The 18,394-nt window shown below is 40.9% G+C and overlaps 2 protein-coding genes across 3 annotated transcripts; both read right to left on the reverse strand.

Moving 5' to 3' along the window:
* Positions 1-3,419: 3,419 nt before the first annotated feature.
* Positions 3,420-11,988, reverse strand: LOC101786488 (polyadenylate-binding protein-interacting protein 4). Of its 2 annotated transcripts, none has more exons than XM_004952439.4 (15): positions 11,748-11,988; positions 10,317-10,466; positions 10,084-10,236; positions 9,848-9,978; positions 9,502-9,686; positions 8,725-8,902; positions 8,387-8,578; positions 7,851-7,975; positions 6,464-6,533; positions 6,348-6,384; positions 5,655-5,926; positions 5,226-5,372; positions 4,535-4,624; positions 4,002-4,055; positions 3,420-3,914 (listed from the first exon to the last, which is right to left on the reverse strand). In XM_004952439.4, exons 2-15 carry the CDS (start codon positions 10,462-10,464, stop codon positions 3,882-3,884), a joined length of 1,815 nt encoding a protein of 604 aa, XP_004952496.1. In that variant the 5' UTR covers positions 10,465-10,466; positions 11,748-11,988; the 3' UTR covers positions 3,420-3,881. The 2 variants fall into 2 exon arrangements, with proteins under 2 accessions (XP_004952496.1, XP_004952497.1); XM_004952440.4 differs by having other exon boundaries at positions 6,348-6,381; positions 11,748-11,981.
* Positions 11,989-15,407: 3,419 nt separating this feature from the next.
* On the reverse strand, positions 15,408-18,281 carry LOC101786082. Its single transcript, XM_004952438.3, has 3 exons — positions 17,800-18,281; positions 17,654-17,696; positions 15,408-15,791 (listed from the first exon to the last, which is right to left on the reverse strand). The coding sequence occupies exons 1-3, from the start codon at positions 18,073-18,075 to the stop codon at positions 15,667-15,669; spliced, it is 444 nt and encodes a 147-aa protein (XP_004952495.1). The 5' UTR covers positions 18,076-18,281; the 3' UTR covers positions 15,408-15,666.
* Positions 18,282-18,394: the final 113 nt, after the last annotated feature.

Here is an 18,394-nt window from a genome sequence, read left to right on the forward strand (position 1 = left end):
CCAGATCTCCACCGGGATCCTACCTTGATCTATTGATCCTACCTCCAGAAATCCGACGTGGATCTTCCTCACAGGGTTCCCACATCGGCTAGGGCTAAGCTACACTAATCCCTAGACAACTGCATGGCCTTTGGCTCTCCGAAGTGAGTCCCTCAAGCTCCTTCTACTTCTCTGCTACTTACCGTCAAAAATATAGAATGAATCTACGTGGTTGATGGAGAATGGGGGTATTTATTGTCTAGAGGACCCATGACTGAAATGGGAAGTCGAGAGGGTGAAGGAATGGTCTAGGCTGATCGATCTGGCCCTTCCTTGTAGCCTTTCGCACCTCCCTTCGTCTCCAAGTCTCCTCAGGTGTTCTAGAGTTTTTTTTCGCTTGCATGTTGGCCTGGCACGACGATAACCTCGGGATAAGAATGGTTCCTGATAATCTTACAAATCCCTGTTTGATTCACTTTGATCCTGAGATCAACTTGCCATACATTCATAGACTTAGCCCTTAAGTCATCCAGCAGGATTGCTCACCAATAATGAGCACGAATGGGGCCTGAGGACCCTAGGCCGATCGACCTGGGCTCCATAGGCTGATCGGCCTAGGCCCTTTCTGGCCTGTTGGCCTTGGTCTTTCTCTAGGTTATCACTTGTTCAGAGCCTTATCCAATTATACTCCATTATAGTCCAATTACCTGCGAAAGCAGAATGTTCTTCAAAATATAATGCATATGCAAAAACGACCCGATTATTAGGTATGATCAATAGTTTAGGTAATAAATTCATGTCATTATTGAAGATAAATATGGGTAAAAATGTGTCATTAACGAGCGCCAACAGTTGCCTTAGAATAGAATAGGTATTTTAAAAGTAGTAGAAGAAGCTAAAACAAGTGTTGTAAAATGGATGGAGTATAAAACATACTGAGCTTATAGAAAAATATAAGGGATATGAGTTTATATCGAAATATAAGGGATCCTGAGTTTATGAGAAGAGGACTAACATGTGCCACATCAATGACTACATAAATATATATATATTATAATAGTCTAATATGCTCATTTGATATTGTAAATATTACTACTTTTTTCACGAACTTGGAACAATTTAATTAAGGACAAATTCATAATCCCTTATATTCCAAGAGGAATGAAGTCTGTAAGTGTAATACTATATTAAAACTTGTACAAAACTAGGTGATAACATCATTTGTACAAGAACTTAGGAAGGAACTTCTCACCTTGAATCTATTCTTTAATAATGGAATAAAGAAGTACTCCCTCCATCCCAAATTATTAATTGTTTTGGATTTTCTAAATACATAACTTTTGCTATGCACCTAAATATATATTATGTCTAGATACATAGCGAAAAAATTAAAACGAATAGTAATTTGGGACGGAGGGAGTAATATAGACATGCTAAGTTTTGACGGGAAATTCCACAAGGAAAAAAACACCTACTTATTAAGCAGGCCATTTTGCTATATTCTCTTTTTTTCTCGAATACGCAGGAGAGCTGCGTATCTTTGATTAAGAGAGAATAAAGGTCCAAATTACAGGGCATCACCCCACCTTGGACCAGGATGAGGGATGTAAACCATAGGCACTAATTTTTTGTAACAACAAAAACACACAAGGACCTGACCGGACTAAACCCCTGTTTTAAACTCTAGATCACCACCCTTTCTAGGTGCAGGCCAGCAAGCCCCTTGGCTCCAGCTACCTGCCACAAATGTGCTTCATCTATGAAGGCCTGAAGAGCTCTACGAGATTTGGAGCAGAACCATCAAAGACACAAGCATTGCGATGTTTCCAGAGGGTCCATGATCCCATGATGACAAGGGAATTAAATCCCTTTCGATACTGTTTATGAAGTTTCTTCCAAGACCTTCTCCACCAATCTGCCAAGGATTTAGCTCTGCGGCTAGGCACTAAACTAGACAAGTTCAAGGGATTCATAATATAGAAATAAAATTGTCGTGCGAAAACACAGGTGGTAAGGATGTGTTGGACCGTCTCCTCTTCCTGATCACAAAAGGGGCATTGGTCAGGGTGAGGCAAGCCTCTTTTCTGCAGCCAATCAGATGTCCAACATCGGTTCCTGATTGCCAGCCAAACAAAGGTTTTGCATTTACTAGGCGTCCATGCTTTCCAAAGCCTCTTCCAAGGTTCAAAGGTAACAGACCCAACCAGAAAAGCTCTATAGGCTGATTTGGTAGTGAAATGGCCCGAAGCTTCGAACCTCCATTGGTGTTGATCTTCCATAGTGTTTAGCATAATATTTGACAAAGCATCCCAAAGCTCCAGATAATCATGAAGTCCATGCCAGCTAAGAGCTCCTCTTATGTCCGATACCCAAGATTGCGCTTGTAGCGCTTGTGCCACAGTTCTAGTTTTTCGTTGCTATATTCTCACACACTCATGTTTCATTGGTTTGCGTATCCCTACTAGCCACATTCTGTCAACACGTTTGGTGGTAAACTGAAAATATAAAAAATCAAGGTGTAATGGGTTTTTGCAAATTCCCCCTGGCAGTTAAGGATGAAAACGAGCCGAAACGAAATCACATTATCGGATACAATACTCAGTCGGTAGAAAAATTACCATATTTTTTAAAATCAACTATTAGGTAAGAAATGCATTGTAGAGGTAAAAGTATTAGAAGTACCAAGTTTTATGTTTGAGTAAATCGGAAACAATCGGAAATTAAACTCATTTTATCGAAAACGATACTCGGTCAATCAAGAATTTCCATCATTTTCACCACCGCAGCCAAGCAACACATGTACCCTTACATGGCTACATCACTCTGGTATATTCATTTTTCATTTTTTTTGTCGTTTGTACTTTAATTTTTATGAATTATTGCTAAACTAGATTATACTTGTTAGTCTGAGAACATAAAGCTTTGGGAGACGTGAGAATTCAACCAATTCATCGAACAAAAGCGAAAACAATAAGGTGACTCCGTGATAGGTTGTACTACGTATACTTTATGCATATGTTATCAAATTGAGAAAAACATCATGCAATCAATTCAGATATGTAAGCATCACTACTTTCAATGTGCGATGCCAAAACTATGACAGATTTATACACATAGACCAAAGTGTTTGATTTCACAGTACTTAAGAAGCCGACCGTCAAAATAAGAAAAGCTAATAACAATTTGAAACTTGAGTAAAAGCCAAGGGACACAAAAGCACTCTTACACACAAGATCGGCCTTGTTATCAGACAGGAGCTAACCAGGTGAAGCTAAAATATGTAAAGATGCTTCATCTGCACGTGCTAAACTGGTGTCAAATCCTGAATCGTTTTGCAGATTTCAGAATTAAACAAGCCGACCTTTGACAAACCCTAACAGTAAGTTTTCTTGCCCCCAAAAAAGTGAATAGTTAAATAAAAACATGATCATGGTGAGTAATAACATGAACGGCCAGCACGATGATTATGCAAGTATCTGCAAGGCAAGTCCCCTGCAGCAGATCAGAGTCCAAACGGGCAGATATCTAGTCAGCAGTTTAATCCCCTTCAGCTCTGAGAATTCCTTTCAAATCTTACATTAGAACAAGCTGAAGTAAAGGAACGCATAAATATTACAATGGGGCAAACTCACGCATTTATGAATGTCATTTCAGGGTCCAACAGATGACCCGCAATTTAATTTACAACACCAAAAGTCTGACAAAAATAATTATCCTGCTTCGGAGTTGAACACTGGTAAGGAACAATGATGAGCTTGTTGTCAAAGCAATCCGAGCAGCACACAAGTTGGTGTGAGATCATCGCCAGTTCTTTCCATTCTAATAGCGGTTTTTGCCTGGTTATAATCCCATCAGGCGGGATAGCTGCGACTTTCATCCAGCAGCAGTTCAAAATAGTATATTTAGAAGTTTCTTCCTCTGTATTGTTGCATCTCCTGCAAAACATTCAAACACAATGAATTAAGGCAATCGCATATGGTACGTATGTGCAAGCGCATATGGAAGTGTTGTTGTTAGCTTACAGGTGCATAATAATAAACAGGACGATTCTGTCCCATCATCATCTGCTGCCCATACTGCACATGTAAAATTAGTCAACTTAGTCCAGCACTAACTTAAAAACAACACCATCAAGTTGCAATTAGACAGAAGGTGCTCCAGATAAATCAAATATGTGAAACATGAAAAAATTGAGATATAAAGCTGCCTGATCGCAATCATTGAGATATAAAGATTGTAGTATTACCCCATAAATCAGTTTCAATTAAGTTAAGTAATGAACAATAGATGGCAAAAGTTCAAAATAAAACAGTTTGCAGATAGCATATTTTAAATCCCCTTCATTCGGTTAGCCACACATGAGAAACATACCAGCACCATATTAGATAATACACCCAAGAGAATTGAATGGAATATGAAAAAGGTGGATGGGGATTCTAGCTAGGGAGGAAAATAACATCAAGCATGGAAGTTCTTGAGATTTGGCCAGGACATGATATCTAAGGATGTTAACAAACAGAAAACGTGAACTTGATTACAGGTGAAGCTTCCTCACCTGCGGCCCAGCAGGATGCATGTAACCCTGGGGTGGTGTTCCAGGTTGAGTATTATACATGACAGGCTGGCCACCATATGCTGGAGGGAACTGTAATTTAATTTATGCAAATGAAGTGATTATCATATATTACTCATTCGGAAGCAAAGTTAACAAATTAAATACAACCTTCTGAAAAGTACTACTAAAAACAGTTAACACTACATTAACGTTCAAGGACAATAAAACAGGACAAATATATCATCAGTGAGGCCCCTCCAGAAAAAAAACAAGAGATGCAAAGTCAGCATTTCAGGGAATATAATTTGTTTGTAAAATCACAATTACAATAATATTACTATTTGTCAAAAATCTTTCTGGTTCTAGATAATATTGTAAGATTGGAGAGAGTTGAAGGGATACAACAATAAGAGATGGTTAATAAGATTTGTTACATAAGAAACTACCTGAGATGGTTAATAAGATTTGTTACATAAGAAACTACCTGACTTGGGTAACTAGTTCCTAATGGCATATTTATTTCTGTCAACAAGTGCCCTCTTCAGTGATGTTACAGAGGAAACAAACCAACCAATGAAATTCATAACTGAGACATCTAAATGACCATTTGCATTTAGTTTGAACTCATGTTCCATCAAGTTCATATAGATCTCAGAAGAACACAAAATAGAAATGGTACTAAAATGCTCACCCCCATGCCCACTGGCAAACCAGGTCCAAGTGGTGCCGCCGGCATGTTGTTAGGATAGTAGTATGATGCATCGGATGCTGGAGGATGTGGTGGCCTCAGAGATGCTGACGGAGTAAAGCTCTTGGCATTAGGGTTTAGCTTGAATTCCTGAATAAAAACAACTATCAATGTTATTGATAAATTGCCAAAACAGCTAAAATGGACAGGATGCACATCAGTGTGCAAGCACAAACAATGGCTCAATGCAGTTCATAATTATATACTCTCAGATCATAAATACATATTGCTTTAGATCCTACAGTCAAACTTTTAAACTTCAATATCCAATATTTAACTTCGGTAGATTGGCAACTTTCAGATTGATTGTAGCAGATTCATCACGAAAAGTGACCGGATGGAGTATAAAAAGCAACTTTATGTCAGCCAGACCTTAGCATTTGGGTTCAGAGTTGATTTTTCTGAGGTAAGAGATCCTATTGAAGAGCTTGGCGACAAGCCAGGAGCACTCGCAACTGAGTTTGCAGCAATGCGCTCTGACGTTGATGACGCCGAACTACCAGGTCTTTGAGAGGAAGTCACAGGTTCCATTGTGGAAGGATATTTGACAGATAATGTCGAATCCAGTGTTTCTGGAGATTTGAATCCTTGACCAGAAGACGAGGGTTCGTATGCATGTGAACTTGAAGGTGGCCCATCCAACCCTGCAAATAGTTGAGCATCATATGGTATGCTGTTGAACTTGGTTGCAGTTTAGAAGCAGAATAGAAGAAAAGAACAAAGCAATGTAATCAAATGAATCAAGGTTCAGCTGTAAATAACAGTAACGGCCTAATTAACATCAAAATTACAGAATATAGACTTGGGACACAGCAAGGAAATGATTTGTTTAAATAAATCTCTGATACATATAATAGGGAATTGGTCGGTGCCCAGGGTAACTGGTCCAGACGTTTCAGAAGTTCCTTATAACACCACATGTGTGATCATGTGATGCATGTAAAGGAAAACTTCAAAAAATAAACTTCGTATTTATACTGGATATCAAGATCAAAAATAAACACCAGATTGACTACTCTATGTCTACAAGTATAGAAAGTTTCCAACTGATGCATCACCACTCACCTTCAGAAATAAGCGGTCTGCCACCACCAGATAACTGCTAAAAAGAAAATAGGTTTGAGTTCAGATGTGAGAAGAAAAGTTTCATGCTTATATTTAACACAGTAGCATGAACTTACATTATTCTCAGGTTGCAACTTTCTGTTATCCAAGTTTTCATTACTATCTTTGCTCAGCTTCTTGTCCAACCTAAGATGAACAACCGTCAAATTTGCTGTATGAATCAACTATGTTGTCATCTGTCCTAACATGTTCTTGTTAGGACAGTCCAATGAACATCATTTACCATAGCAACTATTACTTGGAAAACATGTCAAGTCTAGCCAGTTAACACTGGAGTACACCTTCTGTTCATTTTTACAAGGTGCGCTTTAAATTTTATGTTCTAAATTAAGCTTCAATCACAACTTTTTCTTATGATTAATAATTATTTTACTAACAATAAAATTATGGCAATTGGAATGAAGTCTAATTAAACCCATTTACAAGTCTAATTGTTGGTCACAAATTATAAAGCTAAATCATGATACGTGCACACCATCTAATTTTGAACAAAAAAGTAGAATTTTAGGAAACCATGCATACTGATACACGGGACTAGTGCGGGAACATACAATGAGCATAGCGGTGGTATGCCAAACAACATTTACACTTAAGAGAAAGACAATTTGTATTATGGTAAACAGTTCACTATCTGAGACAATGGACGAAGCGATCTTTCAGGGTCATCATACATGATTAAGAGTTAATCATATTCTAGTGTTGTCCAGAGCTCCAAGATTTGTCTTAAGTTAAAAGTTAAAATTTGCAGCAGTCAGCAGCAAGACAACCACCCAACCACCATCAGTTGTGTTTTGTAGCAAGTCAAAATTCTGAGATGGGCAGCAGCATGCAATGAAGATTAAAAAAGTTCTAAGTTGGTGGCATGCATGCCAATTGGTAAGGCCTGAGATTGTTTTCTACCCCCCACCAATATGTAACTTGACCAACCAAATGTTCAGTATATGAACCAGCACACTTCTATTTTTAAGGATACCATGTTCTGTTCTATTTCCTGTTTAATGTTTCTTACTAGAAAGCTACATGCTCTCATTCCCACAGTGAAAACATCTGCAGATCTGAGGCAATGAGGCATTTAACACTACTTGAACTACTTACAGTTACAACATAGTGCCTCTTTTCAAAAAAAAAAAAAAAAAACAATTACAACATAGTTGTGGTTCACAGCACACATCTGTGTAGTTTGTGTTCAATATGAGCGTGAGAAGCTTATCAAGCTAATGAATTTATTTTATCAGAACCAAGGGTAGGTGGAGAAGACGAGATAAAACAGAACACCCAAAGATCAACATTTTGTTTTAGACCATAAAAAGAAACCTTATTGTGGGAGTTATGTAAAAGGTAACATGAACTCTTCCTGGAAACATAAGTACTATTATATATAGTTCTCCCATGCAATTTATATGCTCATAAATTGAAGGCCGATATAGATAGAGGATTTTGTACCTGTTTTCATCAACAGAAAAGGGCTTATTCGATGGGTCATCAGATGTTGGCTGGCTAACATTATTGGTTTGGATATTAGAAGATGAATCAGTATCATCAAACATGTAGGAAGGTGATTGTTCATCCTGCATATTATCAAAGATACAAACTAAGAAAATTGTACTTTGTCATGCCTTAAAATATTGCATTAGAATAGCTATTATTGGTGAATATAGTGTGTCGATAGGTCATACTCTGGAAACAAAAATTGTAATTTGGCTTCAAAGATCCTCTAGAATGAAAAAACCAACAATGCAGAAAACCAAAGAATATATATAAAATATTCATGAAAAAGGCAAATATTCCACAAACTTATAACTGCTAAAAGAAACATGGAGAAAGACAGACTCGAATACTCACACCACAGCTTTTTGAGAATGTATGCAGTCAAACTTGCTGTAAAAAATAAATTAACCAGCAAAAGTGTACAGTAGAGACTGCGCCAAACACCTAAACAGTACTTAATCAGTGACATTAGTATGAAAGTTATTTTGTACCATTGTTGATGAACATGCCAGTGAATCCTTGGGATCAATGTTGACAGTCCTATTAAATGAATCAACATGACGTGTACTGCTTGGGACATTTGTAAATGGCTTGTATTTGCTGTTATCAGTGTCTCTACGCACTGCTGAATATTTTATCTCTTCATCATGGTCCAAGTCATCACCCAGGAATAAGCCCCTTTCCTGCAGATGCAATCTCAATACTTCAGATGTTTACCAATAAGCATGTGCTTGTATAATATATTTTATGCAGTTCAGCCTTCAGTCTTCACTAATATTAAATACTTTCAAGAATTGGACCAAAAACAGTTATGTGAGCCTAGGCTTACCTCTGCAAGATGAATATCTTTGGTATCTTCTCCCTCTATTTCTCTAGCTATTCTTGAAGCATGCTTTTCTAGCTCTCTCATATGAGGACCTCTCTCAAGCTTTGTGGTATAAATTTCTTCATTGAAAGTACTCTTTACCCCAAACAAAGCTGCATTGGTTTCAAACTGGTCCCAGCTCCTACAAACATGAGTTGCTATAATCAATCATGCAGCCTTGTACAACCAAAGCACATAAGAAAATATATCCACACTGGAATACAGGATTATGTAACATTCCTTCCCTAAAACGTGTTTTTCTTCATTTCTAGTTTTGCACAAGTTACTGTGAAGTCAAGACATGTTCCAGCAATATTTCCATCCAGAACATACAAACTGATGGGAGAACTACGATTTTTTTTTATGAGGAGCACTACGATTAGGGCATTACTATAAAGGAAAAGTGCATACACAATGTCACGATGACGAAGTCACACATTGCTGATCAGTATTATCATCTATAGTCTATTTTTTTCATTGTTTAATGTCACAGGGCTGGTTGTCTACTTGCTATTGTGTTATGGATCTAATTAACAATGGCTCAGCATGAAACAATTAACAGAAGCTGATAAGCAATTGAAATGAAAAGACATAAACCCTGATCAGTTAAGCAGACAGGATTGCTCATCTCACGACCATACACATAAGGTTGGTTGTTGCAACTAATGCAAGAAAAGAAAAGAAAAGCTTAAATTTGCTTCAGCAAAGAAAAGCTTAAATTTGCTTCAGCACAACAAATACCTATTTCCCTTTCTGTCATATTTCTCCAGTTCGATACACTCTGAATCTCCTTCATCCGGTGCCCATCGCTCAAGTTCCCTCTCTTCAAGATAATGAGTGCGGGAAATAGCAGAATCAATCAACAAGTCTTTCCTTTTGTCATGGCCAGGACCTTTTGGCAGCTCATCACCGCCAAGTGCTACATCCTGATAATTGATAATAGATAATCACAACATAATTCATGACATCTTGTCAATTCAACCAATAAAGACATCAGAGGTACCCACAGAAAACTAATATTGAGGGAGGGAATAACAAAGTGAATTTGCAAACCATAGAGAACAAAAATGAAAATGGAAAAAGAAACCTTGGCGAAAACTTGCACAAGCTCCCTTGCTGGTATTATCATAGTCTCAGGCTTCTTTACAACATCAGTAGCATATCTTTGTCCTCTGGCAGAACCATCCTTTATGACCTGAGCCATTTTTAAGACAACTCCTGTAGGAGAAGCTGAAGCTAAGCATTGAAGGAATATGACAACACAATTCATAGAAAGCTGAAAAGGATTCTTGAAAGCCGTAAAAGATAAAAAGAGAGGTGTACCAAAGTCTTTGTCAGAGTTTGTTGCGTGGAAAATTCCAGAGATTATAGACCCATTTTTCACATGCACGTCCACATGATGCCCAATAAGTTGTGTTAGAACATAGACTAGCCGATCCCTCGAATGGCTTGCATGCCCTAAGTTGATGCCATTTTCTTAAAAAAGGAAACAATATTAACAATAGCTCTTGAATTTTTGAAGCATTATAACATTTAATATGAGGTATGATGTTCACCTGCACCACCAAGACCACCAGATGATGACCTCACCAAATTTGTTTTATTGTCATGCCTTCCACTACTCTCCCTGTCCAGCTTACGATGGGGGAATCCATTCACAGAACTCCTACTAGGAGGGGCCATTTGCTGCTGATGACTCATCATTCCTGTATAAGAAACTCAGAATTAATGCTGAGTACAAATAAGAAAGCTTTGCATACACCAGACACAAATTGCACTGGTTACTAGTGACAAACTGATTGGAGAACAAGTATTTAGAGGTTGGCCATCATACTATAACATTATGGTTGCATGATTACCTTAAAAATTATCCTATGTAATGACTTTGTAAGATCTATGCATATGATTATCTAATATTGCAGTTACATAGAGATCCCCATGCTCTCTATAAAAGGTCTGACATGCAGGCATCTAGATCAGAAGTTGTATTATCGACCTTACAAAGCTCCTAAGCAGCAAAAACTATGGCAAAAGTGCTAGCTGGAGTCTGGACAATCAGATTGCTCATAGCTCATTTGGCACACAACGAACCTAGGTCTTGCAATGGCAATTGAAGCAAAGGTAGCAATAGAACGAAGAAGTTCTACAAAGAGATGTATGTAAATGATTGTGAATCCAATGTGCTCCATGATGTAAATAAATATACCACTCAGGAATTAAACACTGCAAATTTCAATTATCTTTCCAGAAAAAAGCCTGCTTCATCAATCAAAGAACATACAGAGATGACAACATGAACAAGCGAATTTGCAGGAGTTCCTTTCATGTACTCTAGATCATCATGGTACACTTTCACTGTTCCATTCACAGTGTATGCCATTAGAGATTGTGTAAGATGTTGAAACAAAATGAGTCATATGAGATCACATAAGATGTCATATGCTCGCCATCTGATTACTGGATTGGCCAGATGCAACATCATCTTAAGATAAAAGCAATGGATCACAGTGACAACAAGCCGATTACTATAAAAAAATAATGTGATTGGCTAGATGCAACATCATATATTGAATATTTTGCAACTGATAGTACTACCCACATAATGCTAGCTGGAGCTAAACTGCAGCTGGATTAGCAGGAACGCGTCCACACAGACAAAACTCCTACAAAGCTATATTACAGTTGTTTCCTACCCAGCAAAGCAACAAAACAACTAGCTCAAAGGCATTAGCGCATCACATTTGCACACAAAATCTGGATCCCAGAAGCCGATACAAACAAAATCTGACCCGAGCAACGGTCGTCCCCAAGCTTTCCCGTAGCCCACGCGCCCCCAATCCCACAGATCTAATCCACCGCGCCTAGGTCTACGATCTCGAGCGCACGACCGAGCGCGGGCCCGCGCGCCGCCCGTCACGAATCCTGATCCGACAGAAGGAGCGGGGAGGAGGGGAGAGAGAGGCCCCACGCGAGGGAGGGTCAGCTACCTGCAGCGGCGGAACCCTAGGGTTCCGGGGCCGGCCGGATCGCCGCCGGGGACGGGCGGAGGAGTCGAGGGTGCGACGGGCTCCGGTGGTAGCGCGCGGCCGCGTGGACGGAGGCGGCAGCGCTGAGTGCTCGCGGCCGCCGGGACCCTTGCTCCGTACGGCGAGGGCGCGTGGGGCGGCGGCGACGGCGGTGGCGGCGGGGGGGAGGTGGGGTCGGGTTGGGTCGCCGCAGCAGCCGCGGTAGGGGAGGCGGAAGGGAGGCCGAATGAATCGGGTTGGTCCGTGCGATGCGACGGCGTGAGGTGTTGTTTTCCTTTCTGGGCTCGGGCTCGGGCTCCGCGGGCTGGCGGGTCCGCGGGTACGCCGCGTGGGCGCGCCGCGCCGCTCTGGCTCTGCTTGCTCCACCAGCTCGCGCCGCGCTGCCAAGTCGCGCGGGGTCGTCGCGCGCCAGCCAGCCTAGACCGTAGTAGGCCGTAGCTACGCGACCGGACCGCGGGCCCACGGCTAGGTGGGTACGTCACGTGTCCCAGGGGCCAGGGGGTCACCAGTCACCAATTTCACTTCCTTTCCTTTTCTTGTTTTTCTACGAACCTCCTCCAGCTCCTTTTGGTCGACAACCAAAAGTTCCAGTATCTTACCTATTATTAAAATAACTAACGCTTCTATCCTATTTTTTTATCCAACTTAGTTAGATTGACATGTAGACCCAATAATAAAACATGTTCTTCCTGATGCTCAATGTCCATCGAGAACCCAATTTGATGCCCTGAGTTCGTACGGAATCAAGAAATCATTCCCAATCTGACTCATACCGCAAAATCAAAGCTCGATTGGAACTCAACCAAATAAAAAAGAACCGGCCTCGAACTGGAACAGGTCAAATAGAATAAAAAAGAAAGAGGGAGAACAACCGAAGGTAAACATCCATGGTTGCAAATCAACAGAGGGTGGTGCGGCTCCACCGTCGGCGGCTCACCAACAACCATGACGGCTTGTTGACTTCATTGAACAACAAGGTGCTAAGAGGCTAAGCGGTCGAGGACCATCTTGATGTTGCACCGCCGTGTGCTCCGGATGTCCTAAAGACTTGGTGTTGGTGTTCAGATTCCACTCAAATTACTCACTCGCGAAGCCACAACTGTCCTCGGGCTCGCGTCTTGCCCGCCCCGCTGCCGCTGGCCACTACCACCACCCTGCTCACCAAGCGCCACGCCGTGTAGCCTAACCTGGGAGTTATCTGGGAGACTCGTGTTGTATAGTCGTTTGTATGTGTCTTTTTTTTTACCGAAGTCAGCAGGGGAAGCCCATACCTATTTTTATAATTTTTTTAATTATAGACTCATTTTAATTTGCTCCCTATAGGGAGTCCAACTCGGTCCTGCTGGGACCACTAAGTTAGAGGTCTTTTTCGCGTCATTTGTATACGTCACCAAGAGAAATGCTTGATATTACCATCGTGCAAACCCATGATGATTTAATGTTTTCTACATTACAACTTTATTTGAGTATATTTGCATTCAATGCAGGCTGTTTGAACTTCAAAAATCATTAGCATGTAACTTCATACGGAACTTCGTACGGTTCTTCAAATTTTCCTAAGAAAAGAGAAAAGTTCTAATTATATCATTAAATTTCAGTAGTCATCAACACGGAACTTATTTTCTATGGCTCAGTCCCTTCACCACTATGCAGTGCGTTCAAGCGCGGAATCTGCCTATAGCCTGCCTACAACGCGGGGTGATAGCATGAATGCGTCGACATCAATAGAGGAGGACATGATGTGGGAAAGATGTATGGCGTCGGCACGTTGGAGACTTCACCAATGTTGACAAGATAAGCTAGCATGCATGTAGGAGTGTAGGCATGCTTCGAGGGCGTCATCACCCGTCGCCATCATACTCACAAGTGGCTAAGTAGATGAGAAAAACAAACCCTAACAATCTCCCCTGCTACCTTGTGTTTTTGCACTGGTACTTGCTCAAAAGATTTCAACATGTTTTCCCCGGTGCTATCCTCACATGTTATAGGAGCAGCGTGACCGTGAGTCCATGGAGGGCAAAGAAAAGGTACCACTTGTTAGGTGAATTTTTCAAAAACCCAATTAGATCTGATATTGCAATATCATTTATCATGTTATGCAATGAAATTACTAGGATAGGTTTTAGTCCATGAATTCCAATACATGTTAATTCAATATATGCAAAACAAGTTGGATGTGTCATAAACTAATGTTATTTGTGTATGTGCAAATTGGATTGTCCGCAAGTGTACGAATTACACCTCAATATATGCAAAAGAAATTAAATTCGTACAATGGTCTGAAGCTAGTGATTTAATTCAAACAGGCTTGTTTCTATCAAGGGAAAAATAAAACCAAGTAGGCATGATTTTGTATAGTCGAAGCCATCCTTCCTCACCTCTATGTAGGTCCTGACCTAATAGGTATTTAAGCTCCGTGTGACTATATTAGGGTATGATAAGGAAAACAATTTAATTAGGAGCTAGACCAAGAGGCGAGAAATGACCTTACAAATAGTAGGAGGTTGTTGCTAGCAGTGGTTACCTCACGAAGCCACTGGTGTACTTGTCATGACATTGAGGTGTCATCAGTGATGTCTTCATGTGGATATTGACATGTCCCTAGCATAGTGACAAGCAGGACTCAAGGAGTGATCTCTTATTTGAAGGAGGAAAGTTATATGATATTCGAGTGTTCTGTCTTTTTCACACGTCTGTTTTTTTTCCTTCCTCCTCTTGCCTCCTTCCTCCACTCGCCAACCCAAGGCAGTGCAAGTTTCTTCTCCACCTCCATTGAGTCTTTGACAAGGCTATAATTTAGGGGTTTAGGTTTGGGTTGGGTTTCTCTCCATTACCATGCTTAATAGGGAAGCCCGGGGGGTGATAGGCTGGCCTAGTAGGAGTGTGCGGTAAGGCTGGCATAGGTGGCGCCAACGTCCCGAGCAGTGTAGGAGGTCAGTTGTGTAGGGTAGTGCGAGCGGGGAGGGGGAGATGAATGTTGCCTGAAGGAGCGTGCTATGTTGCCTGAAGGTTGAAAAAATGTCATCCGGATCTAGCGGTAAAAAAGAAACACTAATGTGATATAGACCGTCCCTTAGATATGCGTCATTTCCACCTAAATTGAGTTCTAATTTGGTGTTGCAACCAAATAGAATTGCTGGATCCCAATTCCCATTATTCAATCCTCCCCACCTCACAATTCCCATTCTCTCGAATGCACAGGAGAGCTGCGAATCATTGCATTAATACAGGAGAGAGAAAAAAAGCTAAATAGCCATACACCCACACACGCACACCCTTTTCTCTCGTTACAAGCGCGCCCGTGAAACAAAACAAGCGACCAAAGACACACTGCTTAGCAGCTGTTACCCAACAGGTCTAACAGCAACCAGATCCCACTCACAATTCCGATGCTCCAACTCTGGCCCCAGCCCAATTCCAATCCTCCAATTCCCCCAGCCAATCCCACTCCAATTCCAGCCCAAACCCGAGAATTAAACAGAGGCTTTATGTATCTCGTCTCTCAATAAGCGGTGTTCATTCCACAGCAATTTCAACCTTAGCATGAAAAATTCAATACCCTTAGTAATTTCACATGAAAGATTTCAACTTGGTGAACAAGCATTACCGGGGAACAATGACTTGAATGAAACAAAGCTTTGCATTAGAATACAAACTAGATGCTACGATCAACACAGTTCTTCTGTATCAGTACATTATGGGAAAAGTTCCAAGGAAAAAAAATAGACATCAACCACTGCAAGTCTGCAGAGAGTTAAGTCATCATTGACAAACAGGGAACCCTTGTGTATACCAAAAGTGGACCTGTGTTCATCCGGCAACAACCATCTAAAGTTTTGCTATAAGGGAAGAAACACAAGAAGCATCTTACAGGCTGCAACTAGGCACTGACAGGGGCTTCTACTTTGGGGGCATCTTGTAGTTTCTTCTGTGATTCCTTTATGTACTTCCACCCACGTTTGTTAACCCCACTGATCCTAATTGGAGCGTCTGCAGCTTGAACACCTACAAGAGATTTCGGTTAGAAACCAAGCAAACAAATTCTAGAAAATATCATGAAAACTAAAGCAATGTGCATACTACTTTATTGTGTGTTATCCTACCTATACATGTATACATGATTTTATATGAGATAACAGAAGATGCACTCTGAAAGGTTTCAACACTTCTTTTTTAATTTTTACTATCATCCTTCCGGACTATTGATTGATTGCCGAGCAGCAGCCAGCTACCATGACAAACAGAAACAGCAAACAGGAAAAGCTGGAGGGGAAAAGCAGTCAAAGCATCATGGGTTCTATCACAATCTAAATACATATATGGAGAAACACCTAGCACACTAAGAAGAAGCATACCCAAGAATTGTTGAACATGATGCAAAACAAATGAACACACAAATATGTCCATCTGTCTACCGGATACTCTGAATATTGTCTTTATATCCTCATAATAGAAACTATACAGCAATGAACATGTTGTTGAAATGATTATACAACAATGAGTTAATAAGATATTAATATGTTATATGCCCACAAGATACATGAAACATGAGTTGATTTTCAAGATACAACATAATCGATAAAATATTTTAACATAATACAATACATGATACTACAGTTATCTACAAACTATATGCCTCAACAGACCTTAGACACTGCAGATAATTGTATTACTCAAGTTGACTTTAAAAACACTTGGTCAACTGGAGCAATCACCACCTCAATTTATTTTGTTGACATTGAACCTAACAAAGACCAAAAAGATCCATATTCTACATAACGAGAAGCGATTTCTTCAGAGAAATAAGAATGTGCTATAAGAAATAGTAATGGCTTAAACGTGTTATCCTTCTTCTGTTAACCAAACTGCAAGGGAATATATAAATAGTAATGGATATTTGTCTACTAACTTTCCAACCATTCAATTCTGGCAGTTGATAATGTTCATGTGTACAAACATCTAGACTCCTGCTTTTTCATATGTTTTGAAACGTTCTACTCTATCTGTGTACCTTTTGTTTTAATGGGAATCTTCATACAGTTGCAATTTGCTAACCTCCTGTGTTTCTCTACTTGATTGGAAAAACCAAACTGCAAGAGAATATAAATAGTAATGGATATTTGTCTACAAAGTACTAGCAATCCAACCATTCAATTCTGGCAGTTGATAATATTTATGTGCCCAAACATCTAACTAAAGTCTTGATTTTTCACATGTTCTGACACATTCTATGTGTACTTTTTTATGGGAATCTTCATACAGTTGCATTTTTCTGACCTGCATCTCTTTATCTTGATTGGAAAAGATATCACACTGTCCACATGCTCCACCAGCTACGGTTCCATCCTTACAGTTTTGCAAATTGTGTGTCCCAAAATGTCAAAATAGAAACAAATGCTGATCTTCTCTGTATGCTAAACATTTAAATAAATAAGTGGTACGTCCTTTAATTTTGTTGCGTGAGACATTTGATATTGTCAATGAAAGGTTTTCCGTTGCAGAGTCATTAAAAAGTACAGGCACCAGTCCACCATTGTGATAAGGCCATCTTAAAACCAGAATTGTCAGTCACAGACAAATCATTTTGATTAGCCAGGAGGAGAAGAGACACTGAAGGATCATTAGTACAACTGCACAGATTGATGTGTAACTGCAACTATCTTCTGCATATTCCACAATCTAGATTTCACAAGTTCTCTACGAATGTCAACTGAATGAAATCAATGATCTCAATTCATATAAAAACACTCATGGATGTGCTTTTGCAAGAGAGAAACTGAACAAGCAGTTGATGACAACATTTTCAAGCATAGTGCAAATACAGCGTAGGAACAAAGCAAGAGTTCGAGAGAGTGGCAAAGACTGACCTGCCTTGTACCGAATCCCCCACGCCTTCCCATGCCGACCGTCCTGCATTGCAAAAATCATAATAAACCAATCGAAAGGGAACGAGGAAGGAAACGAATCAGCGCAAGTGAGCATGGAGAAGGGGGAACTCGAGCGAGTGGATCACCTTGTAGAGGTTGATCTTGGTGATCTGGTAGGAGACGTCGCGCCAGGTGGTCTTGGCGACCTTGTACCCGACGCCCCACCCCGGCAGGAACTGCACCACGTCGAACAGGTTCTTCTTCTTCCTCTTCTTCGCCTCCTTCGCCACCGCCTCGGCCGCCGCCGCGGCCGCACCCTCCGCCGCCGGCGCGGCGCTGGTACTCAGGGCTCTCTGTGCCGTCGGCGGCGCGAACCCGAGGGACCGCCGGAGCAGGCCCATCGCCCGCTGCGCCATGGCCATCGGGAGCCGGAGGTGGGTCTCGGCGCGATCAGGGCAGGTGGCAGCCGAAAGAGGAGGATGCGGAGCTCCGGCGAGGAGGTGTGAGGGGGCGAGGCGGCGGCCGGGGCTAGGGTTTTGCGTGGATTTTGCGGAGGCGGCCACCGCTCACCGGGGTGGGTTTGGATAGATCCGGGCCGCTCACAGTCGATCGTTTGGACGGACGGCAGCAACACGTAGTTCACTTTTTTTTTTCCCCATTTCATGATTCATTATCAAGGCAAAATCGTTCACATGACTACTTGTGTTCACGGGCAAAATCGTTGCAGTTGTGTTCACGGGC

The sequence above is a fragment of the Setaria italica genome, chromosome I (genome assembly GCF_000263155.2).
Source record: "Setaria italica strain Yugu1 chromosome I, Setaria_italica_v2.0, whole genome shotgun sequence".
NCBI classification, from domain to species: Eukaryota; Viridiplantae; Streptophyta; class Magnoliopsida; order Poales; family Poaceae; genus Setaria; species Setaria italica.